The following is a 25,112-nucleotide window of genomic DNA, read 5'->3' as shown; positions in this document are numbered from 1 at the left end:
GTATATTTCACAAGTTAGAGGACTAAATTGGGTACTTTTAATTCTATGGGACAAAATCAACTATTACGCTATAGTCAAGGGACCAAAATGGGTATTAACTCAAACAATTTTCATACAGAGTCGAATTTGAAACTTTATAAATATTCAACCAAAATTTGACCAATTTGGTTGAATTGTATAATTAAGCTAAGCTAGCTGAATATCATGGGTGTATAAGATTAAGTTGAGATGAAGAAAATCTACAAAGTCCTCCTTCATACTCCATCCTTTCCTGTCCATACACATGTAATACATCATACCAGATCAGAATGTGTCGCCCATCATAAAAAGATTGAATCTTGATCGAATTGTGGGTATATAGAGAAGCATATCAGAAACAAAAAACAGTGTCACATATTGAGACAACTGTGCACAAGCTAGCTAAGGTATTAGTCTTTAGAATTCTTGTGTGCACGTGATTCAGTTAGGCAGGCCTAGCTGTTATTCTTGATCAATGGTTCCCCTAGGCAAGAATGGCCTTGCAATCCACGTAATTTATATATATATATATATATATATATATATATATGATGAAATAATGGGTATTTAATAAATTAATATATTGTGTACTGTGTGCAGTGCTGGAGTTGTCTGGGGAGCATCTCTTTCACAAAACTAGAATCAGATTGGCTAAGAGACTGGGATTTGTTTGGCATGCCTCTCCATCTTCATCTTCTCTTCTCTTCTCTTCTGTTGTAACACAACAGAAACAACAATTGCTTTGATTTCTGTGTGTAAAACAGAATCTTAAATTCTTCTTCTGCAGCTAGGATAGCTAGTACCAATATAATAATATAGTATTTATTATTATTCGGATTATTAATTATTGTTAATAATGTTTTTTTATTGTTTTTTTTGTCTGGGGGTGATGTGTGAGCAGTATATAGTGAGGGAATGTGAGGATGAAGCAAACTGCTACTACCCCATCCAGTTGATTGTATCTCCTCTTTTGTCCCTTCTGCACCACCCTTCATCTCCATGTCACTGATTATTCATCTCTCCTGGTAAGAACCTTCAATTCTTCATCTTTAATTTCTGCACATGATGATTGGTTGATTGATTGATTTATTCAAGAACATCAACTTATTTTGTTCCCTGGAATTTTAAGTTGTTTAATCATTATTAGTCTCAGCTTTCCAGAAAATGAAAATAATCTTGCAGCCTGTGTGATATCTTTCTGATTATATGATCATCATATGATGATGAGCTAATTAAGTCTTGAAAGACAGTAATTTTCTGGTGTTTTTTATGGCCAAATCTTGTTTAATTCTGGAATTTGAAGAGTGTTTTCTTTTCTTTTTATTTTTCTGGGATTTAAAAAAAAAAATATTCATGGTTTTTGCAGGTAAATTAAGGTGTAGATGTGCAGGAGGCAATAATACTGGGGTTCAGTTGTTAGTTATAAGCAGCATTAGTTTAAGGTTTCAAGTGACAAAAGATCAGACAGAAATGGAGAAGATTCTTAATCAATACGAAAAGGAGTATATGAAGATGGCCATGTTAAAGCATGAAGAAACATTCAGAGAGCAGGTAAAGACAGTTTGTTTTGTTTTGTTTTGTTTTAATCTCTGCTCTCGATAAGATTCTAAGGTTGAGTTTACAAGAATTATGTATATTGATGTTGGATTCATTTGTGTTTAGGTTTATGAGCTTCATCGGCTGTACCGAATCCAGAAGATTCTGATGAAGAACATTGCAGTGCAGAAGAGGCAAGAAACTCAAGAAAGGGAGTTGAAGAATGCCACAACTTCAAACCATGATTCTAATCACAAGAGGACTAGGCAGATTTTGGACTTGGAAAGGCCAGCCGAGGAGTGCCACAACGTTGCAGATGAAGGCGGGATTGAAGACGAGAGCGAGCTGGAGCTAACGTTAGGTCCATCGTGCTACAATCGGAGGAGAAAGGCGGCGTTGGAGCCTTCAGATTCTTCTGTTCCCAGCTTTTCTTCTTCCACAGATAGCCATGGGAAAGAGAGCTCCAGAGAGGACTTAAAATGGGGGATTGAATTAAAGCAGAGTTTTCTTGAAGGACAGAATAAGAGTTCAAATGTTGAAGAGCTGCAGTTTAGGCAGGATAGATTGAACAACCCTCCATGGCTTTTCCAGGCTTTGAGCCTAAACATGACTTGAATTCATGATCTGATAGCATGTTAGAGTACTAATTTAATTCTGTGATTGATGTTAATTGTGCTGCTGTTCTTCTTCCACCAAATCTTCAAAAATGGCTGTCTTAGATTCCAGTTCCTAGACAGACAGACAGACAGACAAACCAGGAACAATGTTTTCTGGGAATCTCAAAACTTTCCCACATTAGAGGACTCCAAATCACATTAATCTCTGGGTAATGGTGATTATACCCAAGAACATACTTCTGTCCAACCAGTATTGGACTAAACCTCTTTTTTTTCTTTTTAATTAATCTCTCCAAGATTCTGTCTTAGTTCTTGTAATCATCTCCTCTCCTAAGAAAAATTCAATCTTTAGGGCAACTCCAATCAAGTTGATTATCACGAAGTTATAAGTTCGACTTTCAACAGGAGCGAACTATTGGCTTTCTTGATTTGAACCAGTTTGACAACAGCTATGAGCCTCAAGTTGATTATAAGTTACAAGTTCGACTTTCAACAAGAGCAAATTATTGACCTTCTTGATTTGAGCCAGTTTGACAATAGCTATGAGCCTCGAGTAATGGACGTGGGTTTTTCGTCATTTAAAAAAATAAATTAAATCTTGAAAGATTTTTCCAGCTATGTCCAGCTCCAAGGAGCATGATGAACACTGAAGGCAGAAGGGAATCTGCAACGTCAATTACAATTAAGGTTCATTGTATTCTACTTAATTGACAGATTATTTAATGTAATCTCCAAGTAATTAAAGATTTGTGAGAACATGCCATAACTCACAGACAACTTGGGAGGAATCTGATCTCAGCAAACATTTGTTTATTAAAAAAAAAAGGTTAGTTTCTGGTTTTAGTTTAAGAACATAGGATTAGGCCATTCGACCACCTTTCACGTTCTGCTTAATTAACGTTTCTTCATTTCAATTCTCACCTACCACATGGAACATTAATCCATTAGAAAACCTCGTTTTTGTCTGCCACCAAATGTACATTAGATTCCCAATTTGAACCTAATATGAGCTGCTCAGCAATAATTTTGTTTTCCAATATACCCAGATTGGTCTTATGCACCCACTCTAACAAGATTATCTTGTTTATACATATATATATTTTTATATATATAGATTATAGATATCCTGCTTTTATACACAAATTCTGTGCCAAATCTATCTTTATTTCCATTATTTGGACTGCATCAGCTTCTGTATTATTATCATTATTTGCATAAACTAAAAGAATTGGCTTGATCCCAGACAGTGCTAGGCTGTCTCTGGATATTTTAAATTTTTTTGGGTCAATGCTTTTTATCCAAGAGCCATAATCATTTTGAGAAGTGATGCCCCATTCCTTGTCCTCTATCAGATAGGGCATCTTGTGTCCAAAATCTCCCTTAATGTTATCTTAAAATCATATGGTCAACTTTTGTATGTGTGCATTAATGTCGGATATACGGAATTTAATATATTTACGTGAGGTTAAATATCATAAAGCGATAAAAGGGTTGTATTTTCTTTATAGGGACCAATTAATGGGAAGGTGGAGGGTGATCGTCGATCCCTTTTCAATACATATACACTCTCTTTCTGCCCCAAAAGCCCCTTTCAATGTCTTCATTGGTGCCTTTTTTAGGGTGTCCCAAGAAACACATGCCGGATCTATTGCTTCTTACGACACGGGGAGTGTTGTTACAGAGTACAATGATCAATGTTGCCACTTGTTATAGTTGTACTGATCGAGGATGATTTGACAAGCCCTATGACCCGTGTTCATAGTCAAGAGGTCGAAATCCAAGTCTCGGTCAATACAAGTTGAATAATCCCTTACAGATTGAAGGGTCGGTTCAAGTCAATACGAACAGGGAATATAAACCTATCATGATCTAAGTTAAAACTTTTTGCTAGACCTTTTTTTGGGGTAAAGTTTTGGGCTAGACCTTTTCCATGTAAGAGTAGACTACAAGAGTGCACTTCGAGTTAAATTTGGATTAGTTTTACAGTGGTGAAGGTACTCGATCTCTATATATGCCCAAAAAAAAAAAAGAAGCAGCTAAATCTCTTCTGCTATGAAACAGGTATGAAATATGAGAATATCAGAAAGCCCTTCAAAAAAAGATTGTTTCTTTATCTTTTTGGTCTTAGTAATATGCCATCTCTAATATTACAAGTCTTTGGGTAGGGATATACAGAGAAACTTAACATCAGCTACTACTGGTTGAATTGTATTCATCAATCAATGCACAGAGACAATATAATTTACAGTTTTATCACACAGGAAAAGAGGACAAACAAGCATGAAGAACAGCAACATAGGTTGTCTGGCAGAGAGTCCTCTTTCCTAAGCATCAAAATAAAAGCAGTAACCTCGATCCCAGTATGCATCGCTAAGAAAAAAGAACTGCTTATGAAATGGAGTGGCGCCGATTTTTACTTGGTTTGTTTCTGCCTTTGCCAGGTATGAGCCCATCAGCGCGAGTAAATGGATAAAGTCTGCCAAGCTTTTTGGACACGGAGCTCATGAATGATCTTCGGGGAAGAGGAGGTTTGTCAGCAGACGTGAGAGTGATGCCTAAGGGACTGCTGGTAGCTGATTTATCTGATTTTTCTGAAGACCTCTCGATTTCTCTCAACCTCATTTTCATTTTCACGAGCTCCAGTTTCAGGTCCTGATTTTCTCTTCGCAGACTCGAGAGCTCGTCTGGAACGGGCTGGATGTCAGTGGAGAACTGAGTCGTCACTTTGGAGGGAAGAGCGGGAGATTCACCACTAACGACACTGCCATTCATGACCTCTCGGAGGCGTTGCTGTTCGTAATAAAGCACTTGAACAACGGTCTGAACTGGGAGACGGTCATTCTGAGCAGCGTGAGCACAAGCTTCACGAGAGAGCTTTTGACAGTCCATAACGCTGCACACTTTCTTTCTCTCCATATCACTTAAAGCAGGGTGTGCCTTCACAAATTGTGCATAAAGATCTCAGAAACAACACTTTCTCATTTGCTATTGATAGGGAAACTAAAACATGTTATCGGCCCTGTTTGGTAAATAATCAGCCTATCAGCCAATTTTGGCTTATTTGACCACTATTAGTTGTTTGGTTAATAAGCTTTTTGTAACTCCAAAGCCCTTTTCAATTAGCTTTTTGAGAAAAGAAATTATACCAAACAGCTATCAGCTAACAGCTAATCTGTCAAACAACTTTCTACAATCAGCTAATGTTATCAACTAATCATACCTTCGATGTGTTGTTATATACTATACAGAGATGGCAGGGATATTTGACTAATCGAAGAAGTAAAGACTAACAAAACGTTGTGCAAAGTGAGTATAGGTGTATATATGCCAGAACGCTAAATCTTAATGTGCATACCTTCAAGTAAATGTCAATGGAACGGTACATCCCATCTTCTGTGATTCTTGATTGCTCGGGGATGAGTTCAGCAATATTAATGAACTTCGAGACAGATAGATTGCGATCTGAAGCTATTTCAGCGAGATAAGTCTCCATTAGCCTCCCCACGCGCTCCATGTCACTAGGCGAGGGAGCTACATATTCTTCATCTGGATTGAAGCCCGATCGATTCCCCTCCAGTTGATACTCCAGGTAGTTCATCATAATGCGCTGCACAGTTTCAACGTCGAACAATGTGTCCCCAGTGAAAGAATACGAGGGGATTAATAAATCGTCTAAAACAGCCTGCCCAAGTTGCAAACCCAATCGCTTCTCCAAGTCAAGCCTGCAAGCAACAGTCGTTTCCAGATATATTGCTGCTCTTAGGAGCATTGACAAGAAGCTAACAGATAGGGTGTTCTTCTCCCTTGGCAAAAGGCTAACAATGGTTTCCAAAACAACCCTCTTCTCGTGTTCTTGTCTCGGTTCAATTTTTTTCCTCCCCTTTCCAAAGATTTCCTGTGACGAAAAGAAAACAAATTACACAATCGTTTAGCCTGGTCAGGTAATCCATAGTACTGGGACAAGATCTCACCAAACCTCGAAGAGATTTCTGGGCGTAAAGCATGAGTATCGGTCCAAGTCCATACTGCTTGAATCCCCTCGCCATCATTGCAATCAGAACCCTTTGGAAAAAATCAATCCTAAGCACAGCCATGTCCTCAGCCCACCAATCAACTATAGGCTTTGTGTTTGAAAGCGTCGAGGAGTTTAAACCATTAGTCCCACCCTCCACCACCACAGATGTGCAGAATTGGCTGTCTTTGCAGGCTATATACGCTATTTGATCAATGCATCGGCTCACCAGTTTCACTTTCTCCGCCATTGGCAGAAGACTTTCCGACGAATGCAAAATGGAAACCGCCCCTGCAAGGCTGTTGAGCGCAACCTCGTTTAAGTAGGCCTCCGTCCTCCCCACCAAGTTCCCAACCGCGTAGTCCTCAGTCATCTCAAGATACTCCGCCGTGCATCTAAGCATGGCAATGTTCTCTGTGCTTATCTCAAAATTAATCCCATAACAAAATTTCGCAGCAAGCTCAAACGCCTCTGCTCCCCCGGGAATATCAGGGATTTCAACTATAGAAAGATCAGCGTCACTCGATTCAGACACCAATTTCCTTATGTACCCACACTTTGACACTAAAGGGAACTGTGTGTGTGTGTGTGAAACCAGAAAACAAAGGTCATTGTCGAAACATTTCAGCCCGCAAACAAATCACAAAACAATGCAAGAAACTGGTAAACAAGAATTAATCAAGAACTGAACAAAACATGTCATAAGTCATAAGTTCCAATCCAACCTTGTGGAGTGAAAAGGATGTCCCTCCAGCATGAATTGTAACGTCGCTAGGGATTTCCTGGGAAAAGATCCTGTCAAGGAGTTCAGGGCATAAAAACAAGACAGCACACAAAACATATCCACAAACCAAACAAACAGTTCCAATAAAAGAAGAATCTTGATAAAAAGAACTGTGCATATATACCATTCAGTGGTCCTCTTCATGGCAGTGGAAAGAAGCTCCTTCTTTTTGATAGACAGGTTATTATTACTGGGGGGTGGAACAATACCCTCTTGATCAAGATCCACCATGGCAATGATCAGAGAACTCTGAGCCCTCAAATGTGCTCATCAACACTGAAGATAATGATGAGTTAAATAAGCAACTTCCAACTTTTTAAAAGCAAAAAAATTCCCCTCTAGCTATTTTTCTTGTGCAGCAAAAGCAAAGCTACTATCTTGTCCCCTAACAATTAGTACCCACTTTTTTCTTTCCACATTCTTCCTCTTCTTTGTCTCAATAATGCACAACCCTACCTATCTTCAATATCTGATCAACCAATAACTGCATTATTATCATCAAACTTTGCAATCAATCACCACCCTAGTGAAATTCCCATAATAGGCATTGCACAAAGAATCAATTATCTACACACATGCAGAAGAGGAAGGGTATAAATGTATAATGAGTAATATGTAGAAAATTTAGGGCTAACTAGCTTGAAACAGATGTATAAGTGTGTGGTTGTAAATGCAGGGGGTTTTGTATAAACGGATGAGATGATGAAGGCGCCAAAAAAGTGGAAGTTTCCATGTGCATTTTCGTCCACAAAAACACCAATCTTGATTTCTCCTAAAGATTACCATTTTCTTTTAACTTGCTGCATTCTCAAGAGTAAATCTGATACCTAAACTAACAGAGATTCAGAGACCAAAATATACGATGTATCTGTCTGGATTTGGGCGCTGGGCCCATCCCATCTGGTTGATTAATAATGCAACGTTCAACCACTGCTCAAGAGCCCGCAGAAAGCTCTGCCTGGCTCAATCCCTGGGCCCTTTTATAGAGACTCAACATTATTCATCTTCAATCAATCGCCCTTTTCTTTGCACGGTGTTGTAAGACCCTCACGTACATAAATTGTCCTGCTTTTCTTGGCTGCGTGGGTGTGGGTCGAGTGGATGGGGGTAATAGTGTATCATTGTATTAAGGTGGACATCACTATCATCATAAGTAGCATGAAAATGAAAAAAAGAAAACAATGCACGGACAACTCAACTAGTTCTAAATAAGAAAGAAAAATACCAGGAATAATTCAGTTAACTTTTGGATAGTAAATTGTAGGTAAAGAAACAACTGTCCTCTCAGTTAATGGGTGGCTGAATTAGCCCGCAACAAATTTTACTGTGGACTGTGCATCAAAACGACGAAAATAGACGGATAAAATTCGGGCAAGTGTAGTCCCCTTCAACACAACTGCAGTATCAATTCCAGTTCCAGACGGATGAAACGGCCTCCACATAACCACAGTATCAGTTCAACATAACTACAATATCAATTTAACACAACTACAGTTGAGATGAACTGTAACCACAGTATCAGTTCAACATAACTACAATATCAATTCAACATAACTACAGTATCAATTGAGATGAACTGTAGTGAGATTTTCGGGTGCCGTTTCTCCCACTTATTGAAACGACGTCGTATTGTGACCATGGTCCACAATATAACGATTGGAATTAGCCAGAGTGTGAGGGTGATGGAATTTCACTATAATGACCTTGCACGGGATTTTCATAATGTAGTTTTATCTCTTCTGTATGACTGTATTGTTTACGAACTATTACACATGACACATAAGTGGAATAGGGAGAATATAATTTTTATTCAGTCCCCAATCTCCGGTAATGACTATGAGTTTTCTTATTGCCCAAAATAAAAATTACATAGATTTGATATGGTGTGTCCTACAATGGATTTTATGCATCAATCTCAAATAAAGAATGCTATTGGACAAAAATTATGTGCAGTGTTGAATGTTGATGCCATTTAGGGCACGACCACGCATGTTGCTTTTGGGATTAACAATAATAACAACAGCTTTTGTCCACGTTGATGGGCTCCTCCACAAGATTAATTGAGGCTAAAACCCTGGCTGGATCAAAGACTTTAAATCAAGTGGGACAATTTTTGTTCCTGTCGAATGTTGACACATCATTAAGGTAATTGAGGATTGATGCAAAGTGGACATGGAGAAACGTCAGAGATTAAAGTCGACTCCGATGATCCGTCCTGTCAGGCCTCAGCACAGGAAGCAGCTAGCCGAATTGAACTAGCTAGGATGACAATATCAGGTGCAGTCTTGTGCTGGCTAGTTAGGTTAACCAAATCCCTTTGGCACAGTGTTCTCTGGCTATTCACTAACAACAAAACATGCCGGCAAGGATAATGGAGGGCCAAATGGTGCGATAATGAAAGCAAAAGCCAGGGCAAAGCTACGTTGCTGGACATATAGTGGTTGATTATACTTTGGGGGATAATTATAATTATTGAAACACAGGTTTTTCCGAAATTTTTCTCCACAGAAAGAGCTCACTTGTCACCGGTTAACTTATGTTGAAAAATACATCATACTTGTTCGAGTCTAATTTATACTGATTATAATCAGCTACATCTCTCATTTATTTGTTTGTGTCTAATTTATATGATCACGATATCAATAATGTCTCCAGCTTGTTAATGCCAAATTAAACTTATGTTGATCAGAGCATAGACATATCACGGTTGATCCTGAATCCATCTCTAATCATGAACCATATATAACTGAACAGTTGCCAAGAACTAACCATGCATACTTACAGTAAATCCAATAACGGAGATTGGAACAAAGACTTGCTCTATCTGTACTTGTTAGCTGTTAACGAGGTACAACAATAATGACAAATTGTACGAGGACCGACCTCCAGTAAAAGAATGGCTGTGCAACAAGTCTGATATACTGAACATCCCTGAGTTGGAATCCACACAATACAAAACCCCCACACCACATAGATGAGACCCACCCACCATCACCTTTGACAGTGACACTCCCATTCTTCTTTTTCTTTATATATATATATATATATATATATATATAATGCATCTCGACTTAAGGGACTAATCCTACCGTTGAAAAAAAGTTAGTTCTGTTACTTTTCTTTCTACTTATACGCTTTGTGCATGAAATTTTTTTATCATTCTTTAATCGGTTAAGATTTTTTAATAATCTCAATTTTATATAACCCAAACACCTTGTATATGCAGGAGTAGTTTGTGGACAGCTGCTCATAAATGCTTGAGCAGTGACAAATTTAGAAACATGTTAAAATTCATGTGCCTCAACAGGAGCAAGTGGCTTAAACTCCAGAACCATGTGCACGTAGTACAAATATAGGACGGGTTTGAATTATCCAGATGTGACGCAACTTTATTATCTGCTCTCCAAACCTTTGATTGAAGATTAAAAAAGTAATTCTAAAGGATGTGTTTGTGGACAATGATTTCTTCAACTCCGCAGAGGATTGGGAGAAAACCAAGCTCATGATCTAAGTCCGACGGCCAGCGGCGGGAGGAAAGTCGGTTGGAACGGCATGGCGACACAGCACGGTGGCTGGACGCTGGAATCTTTCATTCCTTCTGTAGACTATATCAATCATTATTTCATGGACTATGACTCACATAATAAAGGTTGTTATGCCATAGATCCGGTTCCACCTTGTAATGTGGACTCATGTTTATGTTCACAATTTTAAAATTCTATATTCAACAATATGACAAAGTTTTGAATCTATATAACAAAATTGTAAATATAAAGTTAAAAAAATTGTAATGTTGAGTAATGTAATTATGAATATAGAGTTCTAAAACTGTAAACATGGATCCAGTCCATATTACAAAGTGAAACCGTGTCCATAGCATAATTTGGCACATAATAATTTGCCAGACTATAGAGTATAGACTACAGAAGCCAACATTCGCAAATTATGCCGTGGACCCAGGTCCACCTTGTCTAATACGACGCTGTTTCACTATATTTTTTTAATTTTTTTTTTAAAAAAAAATTACTAAACATTTAGCCCTGAAATGTGTGAATGTGGAGGTTTCAAATTGTGGATATGGAGTATAGAATTTGTGAATGTATAGTTATGAATGTGTGAATCTGTAGTAGAGTTAACAGAGTTCTAACTGCCCTGAAATGTGTGAATGTGGAGCTTTCAAATTGTGAACGTGGAGTATAGAATTTGTGAATGTAGAGTTATGAATGTGTGAATCTGTAGTAGAGTTAACAGAGTTCTAGCAACTTGTAGCCTTGTAATGTGTGAATGTGGAGTTCCCAAGTTGTGAATATGGAGTATAGGACCTGTGAATATAGAGTTTTGAATGTGAGGATGCATAACAGTTGTAATATAGTTACTAAACATATAGCCCTGTAATGTGTGAATGTGGAGTTTTCAAATTATGAATGTGGAGTATAGGATCTGTGAATGTAGAGTTTTTATTCTGTTGCGATGATGAGCCGCCGTTATTTATTTTATTTTTTATTTTTTAAATTGTGAAACGACGTCGTATTGGACCTAGGTCCACCTTGAGGTCCACGCATAACTACTGGCCAACATTAGATTGGGCCGAGACTGCAGGCCGGCTTCCAGTTTTTCGGACATTGTCCATGAAATAATTGGGCTCGGTCTGATTCCTCCGGCCCACTTTAGATCTTGACATTTTTCCTCTTTTGTTTTCTTTGTTTTTTTTTTCTTTTTTTTTTTTATTATAAATAATTATGAAGTATAATTCTTTTCGGATTCGAGATTCGATCAACGCAACATGGGTGAAATTCAATTAATAACAAATTATTTAAAAATCAACGGGAGACATTTTCTTTAAAGAGTTTGAATTTCTTGATCAAAATTTTGTGCAACATACAGAGAGTATTAATAAAAATTAAACTCATAAAATTTTAGTACAATAATATGTTTCGCCTACTCAATCACTCTTTTTCGACTTGATACTCCTTTTGTTAAGATAACTAACTAATGACTCCAAGAATATTAGTAGTTGAAGAATCAAATGAAAGTATGTATACTTCTACTCGAATACGAAGGAAATTTAGTGTTTAAATGTGTTTACTTCAAATTCTTTTGTTTTTTTTTCTTACTTCTATTTGCTTGTCCTTGGGAAATAGTTTTGTTTTTTTTTATCTTTAAATTGTGGAAAATATCATCATTTGTCTTTCAGTTGTTTGCAAATTGACTTTTTTATCTCTCAAATATCTATATTTTGTCGATGACCTTGTAGTCAAGTGATATGTAGTGACTTTCTCAAATGGGAGGTCATGAGATTCTTACTGAGGCTATATTGACAAGTATATAGATGATACAATGTAATAGGGTCCGTATACTCAAAAAAGTATCTACTACCTCCGTCCCATTTTGTTTGTCTGATTCGGTTAACGAGGCTTGACTGAACTTATTTTTAATTCAATTATTCATAATATTAAATTTAGTATTAGTATATAAAATTTATATATTTAGAAACTACATTAAAAGTATTATTAAACACAAAAAAATCAAATTTAAAAATAATTAAAAATTAGTAAAGAAAATAAGCAATGAAGAAAGAGTTGGTTTGACCAATGAATAGTAAACAAGACATGTAAAATGGGACAGAAAAAATATAATTTTTAAATAAAGAAAGAAATACATCACTTTTTAAATAATTTTAGAACCACAATTAATATGTTTTTTTTTAAAATTTCTCAAGTAATTAATGGAGAATCTCTCATTTAGTATCAAACATCCTCTTAAATTTCATTTAAGAAGTTTGTAGTTCATATCAAACATGTATAGTAGAGAATGATGAAATGGAGAAGGATACTTACCTTAAATCCCCAATCCAGCAAAATTGTAGTTTAATAAAAGAGGAAAATGGCAAACGAGTGGGGCCCAGACCGTCATTCCGCAGTTCCATCTCGGGGGGATATGCTTTGCTCTGGCCTTCAAATTCCTCGACTGCCTCAACAATTCCAATCTTCTCTACAAAAATTCTTTCCCTTTGCTGCCTGCGCAATATGGGTATTGATACGCTGTTCTTCCAAGAATTGGCCTTTACTGTCGGGCTATCTCTGATGATCACTTTCTTGCTCTGCAAATTCTTCTCCTCTGTTGTTGTCGAAGAAGACAGGAACATGAGCTTCTGTTGCGGGGGTGCGATTCCAAAAGCAGCTTCAAATCGAGCAATGGACGGTGGGGAGATGAGAATTCAACATGGCGTGGTGCAATTTGGTGATCGTGTGAAGGAAGAGCGTGGGGTGTTTGAGGAAGATGAGGCAGTGAAAGTAGGGGAAGAGTTGGGAAAAGATCAAGAAAGTATTTTGGGGTGTGATGGAATGGAGCAGAAAGTGTTTGATGAAAGTCCCGTGAGAGGGAATTTTGGAGTTGAAGATGAGGCAGTAAAAGTAGATGAGGAGTTGGCAAAAGATCAAGAAAATCTCTTGGGGTGTGATGGAATGGAGCAGAAAGTGGCTGATGAAAGTTCCGTGAGAACAAAGTCTCGCGAAATCGAAGTAGAATTGGGGGACATGGGTGGAGGGGATTCTGGGGAAATTGGGATTGAATTTGGTGAGAGGGAAGGAGTGGGAAAGGCACCCAACAAGATGGAAAATGAGAGCAGTGAGGATAATGATGGGCTGTTTGATGATGATTGGGAGGATATAGAAAGAACAGAGCTGGAAAAGAGCTTTGATGCTGCAGTGGTGTTTGTGGATTCTAATGCAAATTCTGACCAATTTGACAATGAATTTAAAATGCAGCTTTATGGCCTTCACAAGATTGCTACTGATGGACCTTGCTCCACTGCTCAGCCCATGGCTCTGAAGGTTTCAGCTCGTGCAAAATGGTATCTCTATTCCCAGAACTATCATTAATTCAAGTGATTGCAATATTTTGTTAGTCCAGATCATAATTGCTAACCTAGTTTCATTACTTTGATCATAATTGCTAACAAGAGACCCAAGTTTGTGACTTTATTCACTAATCCAGTTAATAAAAATTGCATGTGATGTGCTGGCATGAACCAACATAAATGTCAATAACAGGGTTGTTGTCTTGTTGATTGCTTATGATCTCTTTGCATATGAAATTGGACTGATAAGATGAGAATGAACAGCTTTCAATTGCAATTTACTAGCACGAATTTAGAATTTAAGGATTTTGCTGTTGGGTGATAGTTCTGGTGGAGGGATGTAGTTGAACAAGGCTCGTAATGTGCAATGGATTTGCGTTTAATAATCGTTAATAGATTCTGTTTTCGTGTGTATCTCTTGGTTTGAAGAAATATGGCTACTGGGAATTCATGTGATTAAGCAAATTCTGTTGTTGTAGGACTGCTTGGAATAGCCTAGGGGACATTAGCAGGGAGGAAGCCATGGAACAGTATATAGCTCTTCTGTCAAGTGGCATTACTGATTGGAAGGTAAACAATTCTCTTCATAAAGAATAACTCTCTACTTGTTACAGCTATTCATCTGCTAGATTCATCCTGCAAATCACATAAACTGCATGAAACTGTCTTTATTCTGATTTCTGAATGTTGAGCAAGCATCATATATGCATAACATAAACGTGCAGTCTCACCCACATTTTAGTTGAGACAGAACACATTATTCAATTCTAAAGACCACATGTACTGTGAAGATGAAATTGACATAGAAATTTCAGTCATCTTTACCCACATTTCATGAAACTGAATCCTTTGTTGTATCAACTTCCCTTACTGCAAAAGGGTTTGCATTGTTCTTCTTTTCTGAAACTGTGTTAGCAATACCTGATCAATTTCCTTTTATTTTTGGTACCCAAAACAAAGAATGAGCAGTGACAGTCATTCATGATGGTCCCACTTCGCGGCGAAGGTTGTTTAACGGATGCATCAGCCATCCTTTCCTCTGGTTATCTTAGGATTTAAAGCTCAGACATGGCAGCCATGTCTAATGTATATATGACAGTGTATTATGTTATCTATGAATAATCATTTATCAACTTGAAGTTGGTGAGCTATTTGTTTGCTAAGAGCCAATGAATTATATCAATGAAGCTCCTGATGAAGGATTGGTATTTCTTAAGGGCACAATCCTAATTTTTTGCATTACCCTTTTTATTGCGACAATTACAAATTTATAATCAGTTAATAAATATATAAATCTCTAAAGCATAAATAACAATTATCAATAACATTAATGGTTAATAGATACACCTGTCAAAAGTTGAAGCAAGTCTAACAGTTGAGTTTTTTTACAACTCCAGCAAAGAAAGAGGAGAATACAGAAGTAGAGAGAATGAGACCAAAAAAAAACAAACAAACAAACAGTCAATTGGTGATCGCATAACTTTGTTGTTTACTCCAACTTTTGCAAGAACCTATTACATCACTAATTTGGGCTTGATGTTGACCGAACTCGTCATACCTCACAATAAAACATTACGTAGTATAAGTTTTATTAATTAAAATAAAGCTAATTGTATTTGATAGTGTATATTGATGAAAGGGAACAAATCATAAGTCTTTTTAGATTGGGTTAGACTGAAATCCCCTATTATTATTGGATGGTATATATTTGATCTACTTTTTTTTTTTTGAAATACTCAAAATAGATCTAGACATAATGATGTTTAGTAATGATGAGGACGACATGACATCCCTTGATTGGACACTCAGGTTGATCATTACAAGTGTAATTTGTTGAGGTGACAGCTACAAAAGTAATAACGGAGTTAACTAGCAATGAAGACCGATAAGTCTACTGATATGACGATCAATAAGTCTATGGTCATAGAGGTCGACAAGTAGTCATGTAGACTCTTTGAGACCGAGAAGTATACTTGAGAACCCTTGAGACCGATAAGTGCACTTGTGATCCCCCAAGACCAAAAAGTGCACTTGTAAGCCCCTAAGACCATGATGAGTTATTTAGTAGACATGAATTGCATTGTAATTCAACCAAAATTCTTTGACCACCCCAATTACAATGTTTGGTTGGAGAAAATTACAATCCCCTCCTTTTGTTAAATTGCAATTCATGGGTACCCCACATGAATTGCAATTCAATAGTTGTGAGAAAAGAAAAAAATGGATGAAATGACACTAGTATTCTTGGTTATTATTACTATTATTATTACATACTAAACACCGTAATTTGAATTCCTACTTAATTTTCACCTTATTTATTTTCACCAAATTATAATTCATTCTCTCATAATTCCTTCATTCTAACCAAACGCAGAAATGCACTTGTGAGTGCTTGAGACCAAAAGAGCATCCCCATCTGTAGTTATTTTGGAGTTCATGGCAGAGAATTATCTCATTTATGATTTTGAAACTGATGTAAGGGGGAGTTATTTCATGCTTTGGACATTCTGCAAAAGAAGATATCATGTCAAGAGAAAAAAAAAACAAAGAAAATAACAATAGTGCGCGCCTCGCGATTGGCGCACACTGTCGCCCCAGCGAGCGCGTACTTCCCATGCGCCCGTTGGGGCGGGCACTCTGACATTAAATCATACTTTTTAATTTTTTTTTTAATTTTCAGAATTGTTTCATTTTTTTTTCTTTCTTTCCTCATTCTCTTTCCTAATCGCACTTTCAAAAACTCCTCAATAACCCCAAAATATCTCCACTGATAAGGATGCTCTAAAGTGTAGTTGTAAGTCATGTAGAACAAGTAGGGTTGTCCTATAACTTTATTAATATTTTATTTTTTTTATTAATTATTTTTTATTTTTATTGTTTCATTCTTGGAAACATATTTCTCAATCAAATTTTGTGTAAATTCAACAAATAATTGTGTGTTCACTTTTTGTTAAATAACAAAGAAATTGAGTGTGTGCACGGACAAATCTGAGTATTGTGCAAACTGCACTTAGATATGAATAATATCTTTATATGTATTATTTGAATTAAAAATTTTGTAAAATAATGAAATCTACAAAACGCCCAATTCACGATTTGGCGGTTAATGCCCGGAGGGCAGCGGCATTCCCAGGTGTCGGGGAGCTCCATTGATTTTGATTGTCGTCTGAATCTCAGTTGATTTCAAGACCCGCTGGCGCAGAATCAAAACGCACGCTCGGGGGAACACAACACTGGATCTAGGGTTTTCAGATCTCTCTTATAATAAGATCTTCCCCTTCTTTTTTTATTCACTTTTCACATTTCATTCCCGCCAGAGCAAATGGCAGTGGTGATTGACGCCGATGTGTGGGAGCCCAACCCTGCACTCTACATCTTCCTCTTCGCATCATCTTTACTCTCAATTTTATGTTTCCCCGTCAACTCTAACCCCAGAGCTTCCAATGTCCTCGATCATTCACTCTCGCCTTCTCTCTCTCGCTTCCGAAGAAACTTCATTTTCTTATTTTCCATCTCTTCAGGTACAATGTACAGTGTGCTTACTGATTCGTGTGAATTAGTTTTTGGTGAAATCCGTGTATTTTACTAATTGCTACTAAGAAAAGCGGGAAAAAATGTTTTTTTTTTCGTTCATATAAATGATTTCTTGATCTTTTGAATTTTTTATTTGCAGTGATGGAGGGCTTGTGGGCTGTGTTTGGGGAGTATGAATTGACACATTATGGAGTTAGCAAGGACCAGATGGTACTATCGCTGTGTATTGGATGTGTGGCTGCTCTCTTTGTTGGCTCCTTTTTGGGGATACTGTCAGATTTGATGTAATGGAACTCAGCTAATTCTCTTTTTAAGTTTCCAATTTAATTCTTGAAGTTCACAGAGTACTAGTTTCTATAGGGAAAATGCAGTTGCTGTTTTCTAACACTAGATGTTCTGTTGTGGTTTTTTGGCTTGTTTTTGCAGTGGTCAAAAGAAAGTGTGTTTGTTATTTTTCATGCTGCACCTCTTTGTTGCCATTTGGAAGAGGGTTAATGCAAATCCTAGTGTTTGGATTGCCAGTATCTGCCTCTCTCTTGCCTCTTCAATTTTTTTCTTCAATTTTGAGACATGGATGGTAGTTGAGCACGAACAGGTTTGTGACTTTGCATTTGTCAGTTCTTGTATATTCTGCAAATGCAATGTTTATTTTTTAGAGTTATTATTTTTTCATAACGTTATGATTTCACAAATTGCTTGTTTAAACTAATCTTGTTTTCTTGCAGCAAGGGCTGAGGCAGGATGTGTTAAATGAAATGTTTTGGTTAATGTCCTTGGTTGAATCTGCATCGTTCATTGGTAGCCAAGTGCTTGGGAACTGGCTCATTGCTGGGAATGCAGAGTCAATTACACATTCTCTTCCCGTTGCAGCTGCAATACTGGCAATTGTTGCTTTAATATTTGCCAGTCGAGGATGGAAAGAATTTCCACAAACTGCTGAATATAAAAATTATCAAATCAAATTCCATACACTCTTCGCTGGTATCAGATGTCTATTTCTTTCTTTTTATCCCACTTCTCTTGAAATGGTCTTGAGTATTAATATGTATAAAGAAGCACCTGCCATATCTTATCATGAACTGTTTATGCTTTGCTAGATAGAAGAATATGGCTGCTTTCATGGGTGCAAGCTTGTGTTCATTTCTCAAGTTCTGTATTTTGGATTCTTTGGGCTCCAACTATGGTGGTATGATTTTAATGGAGCAGTTTCATTTCATTCTGTGTTATTTGTCTGAGTTGACGAATTTCATCATTCCATATTAATGTTCACTTAAATGATTTGCATGATACACACATTTGATCAAAATATAACCACATGAATTTGACTGTGTTTATGTGTTGTATTTTGATGTTTTCTGGTCACGGACATCCTCCTTTCAAACATACAGATGATTGTAGAAGTTTGAGATGACTTTCTTTTCTCTTGATTTTGGATTTTTTTTTTCATTTTGTTTCTTGACTTGCTATTTTGAATATTTTGTTGTGCTTATAGGCTGATGGGAGAGAGATTTTGTTAGGTTTGCTATACCCTTGTTTCCTTGGTGCGAGAATGCTAGGCAGCACTGCATTTCCATGGTTCAATGGGCCATTATCACTTCGGACTGAGGAATACTTAGTATACATTTTTATTCTTATGGGCTCTGTTCTATCCATTGTAGCTTTTGACTACCAGGTATCTTTACCATTTCCCTTTTTTCCGCCATGATCTTAAGATACCAGGCTTGTCGTTCATACTTGTGATTTAATTCCAGGAAATCGAAGCTCTTTTGATACTATTCTGCATATTCCATGCCTGTGTAGGACTGGTTTTGCCATCACTTGCCAGATTAAGAACCATGTAAATAATGTTGCTCAGTTTTTTTTTTTTTGTAATTTTTTGATTTGTCCGATTTCTTTGATCTTATAACTCTTATGCTTCAATTCGTTTTTGCAGGTTTGTACCAAATGAACTTCGTGCAGGAATGATGAGCTTATCTCTGTTTCCATCACATGCTGCATTCTTGTTCTTTCTGGTGCAGGTATGTATTATTTAAGTGAAAATTATCCAATTGCAAAGTACTGCTGACTCTAAGTTTTGAACTGGATCTATGTTATGTTTATTCACTATTTAAATGTGACAATTTGCAGCGGAGTTATTGCCATAACCTTGAAAATTCAACCATTATAGCGGCGGGTGCTCTTGGACTTTTCACTGCAGCCGGTTGCATGCATATGTTAAAGCGGTTGGGGAAGCAACTTCATCAAGACTGGCATAAGTCGTGATTCTGCCTTTGGATATTATCATTCATCCAAGCAGGTGGATTGTTAATAATCCACAATTCAGAGACGAAAATTTTTCATTCTGAAACCTGTTAAGCATTAGATTCCTTTGTGAATTGTGGATCAGAGGAATCATGCAAATGTTCATTGTGGACACTGGTCTACTTAAGTTTGAAGAGGAGATGAATTACAGCCAGAATTCATACAGATAAAGCTACCTTTGCTGTAATTATAGTTAGAAGGTCTTGCAGAGGTCAAAAGAAGTATTAAACAGAAGAAGTTTATGTATTTACCACTGATACTATTATTTTGTTCATAGGAATGAGGATGCATTTTTTGTGAGAAAATTGATTTACTGTATCTATCTACACAACCTTTAGTGGGCAGTCATGTTTGATGAAATTTAGGGTAAAAGAAGTTTAGAGCACCAAAAACATAATAATGTAAAAAAAATAAAATTGCACTATTTCCTCATTATGATACAGGGAATATCTTTCACAAATGGTGACCAAAAAGAACTAAATAATATATTCCACTAGGTAACATTGTTATTGGTAGAATGGGGGTGGGGTGCATTTAGTCATCTTGTTCTTGATCCCTGATCCACTTTGTTGCCACCCATTTTTCTCCTTTGATCACTGGACAGCTCCCATGAAGCGAGGTCTGAGAATCATGAAATCACAACTCACTCAACAAATTCATGAAATCACAACTCACTCAACAAATTCGCTGCTCATTATCCCTTATGAACACAAACACACAAAAATCTCTTTCCAACAATGTATAATCCATAAGTTCAATACATATTATATGATGCATGCATATTCACAGCTAGCTGACTTGGTAGGCCACTTCAAGAAATTAGCAAGAAGCTAGAGTGTCAAAAAAGGACTAACAAAATTAAGAACTCACCGCATCGATTGTGCCATTTAGAAGAAGCGAATAGAATAGAAGTCCATCCCCTTTGCGGGGCTTTACTTTTAAACCTTCACACCTGCGGAAGTCATAATTACCATCCATGTTCTGCCCATACTGCATATAAAGAGAGTTACCACTTTTCAAGGATGGGAGGAAGGAAAGTTGCGGCAAAAATATTATTGATATTACCTCAAAAGGGAACATGGTTTCCCCACCTTCTTCAACATCTGAAAGGTATAACAAGAATGAAGCAACCTGAAAAGGTTCAATAAAATTGAGTCCACAAATGTCAAAAAATTATAAAAAGGCATTTCAATAGCTACCCCGATTTTCCCCAGATTATTAAAAAAAGTTGTAACCGTGGGCACAACTATGGGTAGTTGGCCTCTCTATTCATTCTTTTGGCCATCATTTTTAGTGGCTTGGCCATGACTACAGTTTTTCTCTTGTACTAATTTATTTATTTTAATAATTTGGAGAAAATAAAGTGTACTGAAAGGTCTCTTTTTTAACCTCCTCTCCATTTGATTTTAACTAGAACCTGAATAATTGGACCAAATGTGGTAAATCTTTCAAAGTGAGGGAAGAGATTTGGCAAAATTGAAAGTCAGACACTCAATTTGAGTGTACTACCACAGTAGGGTGACCAAATGTGAAAGATTCTAATTCTTTTTACAAACTAACAGCAGTGTGTATAGCTTTGGTCAATTTCATAGATATAGTGACAAAGAACATCAGAGACTCAGAGTGAATGTAGAATATCTAGTTGCGCATACCCTTTGGCTCTTCTGTGGGCCATATTCAGCGGGATTGAATGCGTCATAATGAGAATGATAGCTTTGGCCAATTTCATAGCGCAAAACATTAAATGCCTGAAAAACAGTAACATTTCTCAAATTACTCAAACTATTATAGATATTTACCATTGACCTGAAGGCAAAGGTCAATTGTTTTAAGATGAACTACGATATACAATGAAGTATGATGTCAACAAGCAAATGCACACATCATCTAAGGAAAACAGATACCCCCAGCATGCATGTATTGGACTTCTTATTCATTAGTCATAACTCATAACATTGAAATTAAATTTTCTGGTAAATTTCTTCAAACATATGCACTATGGTCATGAGTTCAACAATTCTGTGAAAAAAGGATATTATTGTTTCTATTTTTAAAAGACAACCAAATATAGTGCTCATCTTGTGTTGGGACCAATGCACTATGTATGGAGTATCAAATACGTAACCATGCACCTAAAATGCGTACCCAGTACATACAGGATGACAGAAAGAGGAAAAGAGTGACAAACAGTACAACACAAGTAAACAGGTAAAACAATTAGATACAGAAGGAAAATAAAATTGCAATTACAGAGGCAACACTAGGTATTGTTGTTCTTTACATGTCTTTGTTAACTTTTTACCTCTCCATTAGACCTGGGAATCATTGTCACCTTAGCAATTTTCTCCTCAATGACATCCAAAGTTCCTGTTTTGTCTTCTGATGCACTTATAAACATGCCAGAACTGAGAGAAAAGGAATGTATTATGCAAAAATATAGATCTTTGAGTCATCAGTCAAAATCAAAGATGCCAACAGGAGCAGTCACTACAGTCTTTCTTGAAAGCAAAAAAGGACTTGCCAAAATTTAATCATCGAGTTTTCTGCTAGAGATAATTTTAATTTTAAATATTTTTTCGTGGGAATATAATGGATTTTTATACAAAATCTCTAGCCTGGCAAGAAGAACTCTGTCCAGATGAGCTATCCCTTTGATCCAATGAACACAAGTTACCTTGTCCTTATTCCCTGTGTGCTTGCTGCCGTTTCCCCTTTACGAAGAGCTAAAGATGAAGGTTTGAGTTGTTTTTTTGCCATTTTGACAATGCTTTCACATTGCTCTGCAGTTGCAAAATTTGGAAAGTATAATGCACGGGGATACCAGCTTAAAACCTACCAAAAAAAGAATATGAGAAACGTGGATAAACAGCAATGTCAAGGAAGAAATGTAATCAAATAAGCAAGGATGAAGAAAAACAGGCATCATGACTAGCTATCCATTGCTCAATAAGGAAAAACAGGCATCCTGGACTCCTGATCTTAACCAAAAAAGATATATTTTACCAAAAATGAAAAAGGAAAACAAATTCTAATTTCACCATGCGTATCATCTATGTAATCATAGATAGATTGACAGAATCTCATGTTTTCCTTACAAACAGTCTAATAAAAATCAAAGCATTATTGTCACTAAGTTGAATTGCAGTTACACTATGGACAATATTAATTTCACAGAAACAAAATTAGATTCTCTGAGTGGTTAATAAAAGACAAAAATCTTTTTCTCCTCATCTGATACTCTTGTGGGAGAAACACAGTTGAAGAGACAATGAGGACAGCTCAACCATAAAAAAGAAATCATTAACTAAAAGAAAATATTTGAAGGTATACTAAGCTAGGAAAACAAATAAACAAAAGGCGAAAAACAGAAAATGAATACCAAACTACTAGAGAAAGTGCAGAAAAGGCGCCGAATCGAACATCATCAAAAGAGCACACCTGAAAGGGGATGAGAGAGACTGAATCCTCTCCGGTCTCGCCGTGCGGCAGCGGATCAAAATCCCGCCGCGTATCCACCGACTCCAGCACCCTAGACCTCGCCCGCATAAATCCTTCATCCTTCACAATTAAAAAAAAATCCATACATTTTAACAAACACAATACGTACACAAGGCAGGCAAGGAATGGAATAGAACACGGACCGACCTGCTGAGAGAATAGAGAGGAGCCGAAGAAACCGGCGAGGAAGAAGCAGAGGCACAAGAGGAACACGAACGGCAACCCTAGGGTCCTCCACCCACCTCCGACCAATTTGCCTCTATTGGCCGTCTTCATCAATGAATCTTCCCCTCTGAACTCAAATTCAGCAATTAACGAATTCCGAGTTTGGTTATGGATCTGTAATAATTAAGCAATGAGCTAAGAGCTGTGAAAGAAGTAGAGCAGAGAGGCGATGAAGAAGAAGAAGGGAGCGGAGAGTGTAAAGACGACAGGGAAGAGTCATCATTCATTTGTTCGCTATTTCGATATGATATGTACGACTTTTGACTTTCTTACGCGGCGGGAATTCTTTCCCATCCTCTCTCTAATTCCGGTATTACTCACTACTTGTCCGTAATAGTTTTAGATTAAGAAGATGATTGCAGTACATAACAATAATTTACCAAAGTAGGAGAATATGCATTCAAGATATTTCCGAATATGATGCAACTTCGAGTACATGCCCTTTAAGGAAATAGTACTAATGGATCAGGTACTCATTCTCTAATAAAATATACTCATTCTCCTAAAATTAGAATGTAATATTTTATTTGTTGTCAGCACCAAATCCGGACAATAATTAACCAGGATTTGGTGACGTTAAAGAGATTTGTTTTCTTTTTTAGTAAAGTGCCTTATGTTTAAATACCATGAGAAATGGTGAGACAATGGTTCTAAATTTTCTTGAGCTTAAGACAATTGAGTGTTCTTTGCTAATGAGCCTTTTTTTTCCTTCAATTTCTCTGTATTTTCACATTATTTAAGTGATTGTGTTAATCATTCCGCAGCGATCACTCCAAGATTGTAAAACCAATAAGTACAAAACATATCAAATGCCTTACATACGTATAGTACTGACACCAGATGAGGGTGATTGCAGCAATGGACCAACATACTGTGGTACTGTAATAATTCCGTACTAGTAATAAATATAAAAACATTTCACATTTATTAATTATTTATAAATTAGTCAATAATAGTCCTCAGAAACCACTGATTAGACATCGTGTTGAACGGTGCAGAAGTAATATATGTCTTTTGGAATTGACATCACAAATGCACAATTCAGGGAGTAGTAGCTACGCTTTGGCCAGTTGGCCACCCGTGACCCCGTCTTGCTTTATGCCTTTATGGTTATCTAATGTCAGATATTATTATTATTATTATTATTATTATTATTATTATTATTATTTGCCGCTGGCGCTGACCGTGGTGATGTTCTGATTTTAGTACCAAGTACTAATTTGTTTAAATTTGATATCTAATTATTACGGAGTAAAATTGTGAAGTGTCTTTTGTTCTAATATTACTATGGTGTAATTGATTAACCAAATTTGCCTACAGACATTGTAATCTAATAGCACTAATTTGTAACTCCAGATATGAAATTACACAGTACAGGTTTCATCTTCAGCTTCGTACAAATAAAAGTCGCTATGTTTGAAAAGAAAATAAAAAAGACCATAATTAGGTTTTTTTAAAGTCTTTCAAAAAAAAAAGGTTTTTTTAAAGGCTGGCTCCTCTCTAGAGTCTGGACTGACAGAATAATTACTCGAGGTTCAGGAACAGAGGATGACGAGTTGACGACCCCACCAGGCCACCACCAACCCACAGAATAAGTTACATAAAGAACATAGCAAGACAAAGCAAACGGAGTTGGACTGGACATCCAGGCTCCAAGAAATCAGTACCCAATTCCGGCATTCTCAACCTTCTTTTTTTTTTTTTTTTTTTTTTTTTTTTTTTTTTTTT

At 36.8% G+C, this 25,112-nt stretch overlaps 5 protein-coding genes across 5 annotated transcripts; 3 read left to right on the top strand and 2 right to left on the bottom strand.

Moving 5' to 3' along the window:
- The first annotated feature begins 296 nt into the window (after nt 1-296).
- On the top strand, nt 297-2,418 carry LOC116018720. The gene is made up of 5 exons (XM_031258686.1): nt 297-425; nt 619-769; nt 920-1,043; nt 1,385-1,569; nt 1,681-2,418. The coding sequence occupies exons 4-5, from the start codon at nt 1,489-1,491 to the stop codon at nt 2,167-2,169; spliced, it is 570 nt and encodes a 189-aa protein (XP_031114546.1). The 5' UTR covers nt 297-425; nt 619-769; nt 920-1,043; nt 1,385-1,488; the 3' UTR covers nt 2,170-2,418.
- Nucleotides 2,419-4,261: 1,843 nt separating this feature from the next.
- Nucleotides 4,262-7,551, bottom strand: LOC116019798 (BTB/POZ domain-containing protein SR1IP1-like). The gene is made up of 5 exons (XM_031260131.1): nt 7,092-7,551; nt 6,909-6,978; nt 6,143-6,757; nt 5,527-6,066; nt 4,262-5,108 (listed from the first exon to the last, which is right to left on the bottom strand). The coding sequence occupies exons 1-5, from the start codon at nt 7,196-7,198 to the stop codon at nt 4,560-4,562; spliced, it is 1,881 nt and encodes a 626-aa protein (XP_031115991.1). The 5' UTR covers nt 7,199-7,551; the 3' UTR covers nt 4,262-4,559.
- A 5,225-nt stretch (nt 7,552-12,776) lies between these two features.
- LOC116018885 (acyl-CoA-binding domain-containing protein 3-like) lies at nt 12,777-15,042 on the top strand. Its single transcript, XM_031258911.1, has 3 exons — nt 12,777-13,820; nt 14,306-14,396; nt 14,787-15,042. The coding sequence occupies exons 1-3, from the start codon at nt 12,787-12,789 to the stop codon at nt 14,796-14,798; spliced, it is 1,137 nt and encodes a 378-aa protein (XP_031114771.1). The 5' UTR covers nt 12,777-12,786; the 3' UTR covers nt 14,799-15,042.
- Nucleotides 15,043-16,857: 1,815 nt separating this feature from the next.
- Nucleotides 16,858-19,966, top strand: LOC116020045 (molybdate-anion transporter). Its single transcript, XM_031260500.1, has 9 exons — nt 16,858-17,347; nt 17,500-17,644; nt 17,787-17,955; nt 18,086-18,341; nt 18,458-18,546; nt 18,853-19,032; nt 19,112-19,197; nt 19,294-19,378; nt 19,488-19,966. Exons 1-9 carry the CDS (start codon nt 17,149-17,151, stop codon nt 19,620-19,622), a joined length of 1,344 nt encoding a protein of 447 aa, XP_031116360.1. The 5' UTR covers nt 16,858-17,148; the 3' UTR covers nt 19,623-19,966.
- Nucleotides 19,967-20,061: 95 nt separating this feature from the next.
- On the bottom strand, nt 20,062-23,668 carry LOC116020046 (probable prolyl 4-hydroxylase 9). Its single transcript, XM_031260501.1, has 8 exons — nt 23,307-23,668; nt 23,100-23,219; nt 22,336-22,493; nt 21,964-22,066; nt 21,314-21,409; nt 20,727-20,792; nt 20,532-20,651; nt 20,062-20,282 (listed from the first exon to the last, which is right to left on the bottom strand). The coding sequence occupies exons 1-8, from the start codon at nt 23,433-23,435 to the stop codon at nt 20,196-20,198; spliced, it is 879 nt and encodes a 292-aa protein (XP_031116361.1). The 5' UTR covers nt 23,436-23,668; the 3' UTR covers nt 20,062-20,195.
- Nucleotides 23,669-25,112: the final 1,444 nt, after the last annotated feature.

This window comes from Ipomoea triloba, chromosome 5, assembly GCF_003576645.1.
Source record: "Ipomoea triloba cultivar NCNSP0323 chromosome 5, ASM357664v1".
Lineage (NCBI taxonomy): Eukaryota > Viridiplantae > Streptophyta > Magnoliopsida > Solanales > Convolvulaceae > Ipomoea > Ipomoea triloba.
The sequence above is the reverse complement of the archived record's forward strand: the minus strand, read 5'-3'. Positions and strand labels throughout refer to the sequence as shown.

What these genes read in the sequence shown, in the direction of transcription:
- LOC116018720 (XM_031258686.1), top strand. Translation starts at nt 1,489, where the DNA reads ATGGAGAAGATTCTTAATCAATACGAAAAGGAGTATATGAAGATGGCC. An exon ending in AAGAAACATTCAGAGAGCAG is followed by an intron (nt 1,570 to 1,680) that starts GTAAAGACAGTT and finishes ATTTGTGTTTAG; the next exon opens with GTTTATGAGCTTCATCGGCT.
- LOC116019798 (XM_031260131.1), bottom strand. Translation starts at nt 7,198, where the DNA reads ATGGTGGATCTTGATCAAGAGGGTATTGTTCCACCCCCCAGTAATAAT. An exon ending in AGAAATCTCTTCGAGGTTTG is followed by an intron (nt 6,067 to 6,142) that starts GTGAGATCTTGT and finishes TTTTCGTCACAG; the next exon opens with GAAATCTTTGGAAAGGGGAG. An exon ending in CCATTGACATTTACTTGAAG is followed by an intron (nt 5,109 to 5,526) that starts GTATGCACATTA and finishes CAATTTGTGAAG; the next exon opens with GCACACCCTGCTTTAAGTGA.
- LOC116018885 (XM_031258911.1), top strand. Translation starts at nt 12,787, where the DNA reads ATGGAGAAGGATACTTACCTTAAATCCCCAATCCAGCAAAATTGTAGT. An exon ending in GTTTCAGCTCGTGCAAAATG is followed by an intron (nt 13,821 to 14,305) that starts GTATCTCTATTC and finishes CTGTTGTTGTAG; the next exon opens with GACTGCTTGGAATAGCCTAG.
- LOC116020045 (XM_031260500.1), top strand. Translation starts at nt 17,149, where the DNA reads ATGGCAGTGGTGATTGACGCCGATGTGTGGGAGCCCAACCCTGCACTC. An exon ending in ATTCCATACACTCTTCGCTG is followed by an intron (nt 18,342 to 18,457) that starts GTATCAGATGTC and finishes ATGCTTTGCTAG; the next exon opens with ATAGAAGAATATGGCTGCTT. An exon ending in TTGTAGCTTTTGACTACCAG is followed by an intron (nt 19,033 to 19,111) that starts GTATCTTTACCA and finishes ATTTAATTCCAG; the next exon opens with GAAATCGAAGCTCTTTTGAT.
- LOC116020046 (XM_031260501.1), bottom strand. Translation starts at nt 23,435, where the DNA reads ATGAAGACGGCCAATAGAGGCAAATTGGTCGGAGGTGGGTGGAGGACC. An exon ending in CCTCTCTATTCTCTCAGCAG is followed by an intron (nt 23,220 to 23,306) that starts GTCGGTCCGTGT and finishes TTAATTGTGAAG; the next exon opens with GATGAAGGATTTATGCGGGC. An exon ending in TTCCCAGGTCTAATGGAGAG is followed by an intron (nt 21,410 to 21,963) that starts GTAAAAAGTTAA and finishes ACTGTTTTTCAG; the next exon opens with GCATTTAATGTTTTGCGCTA.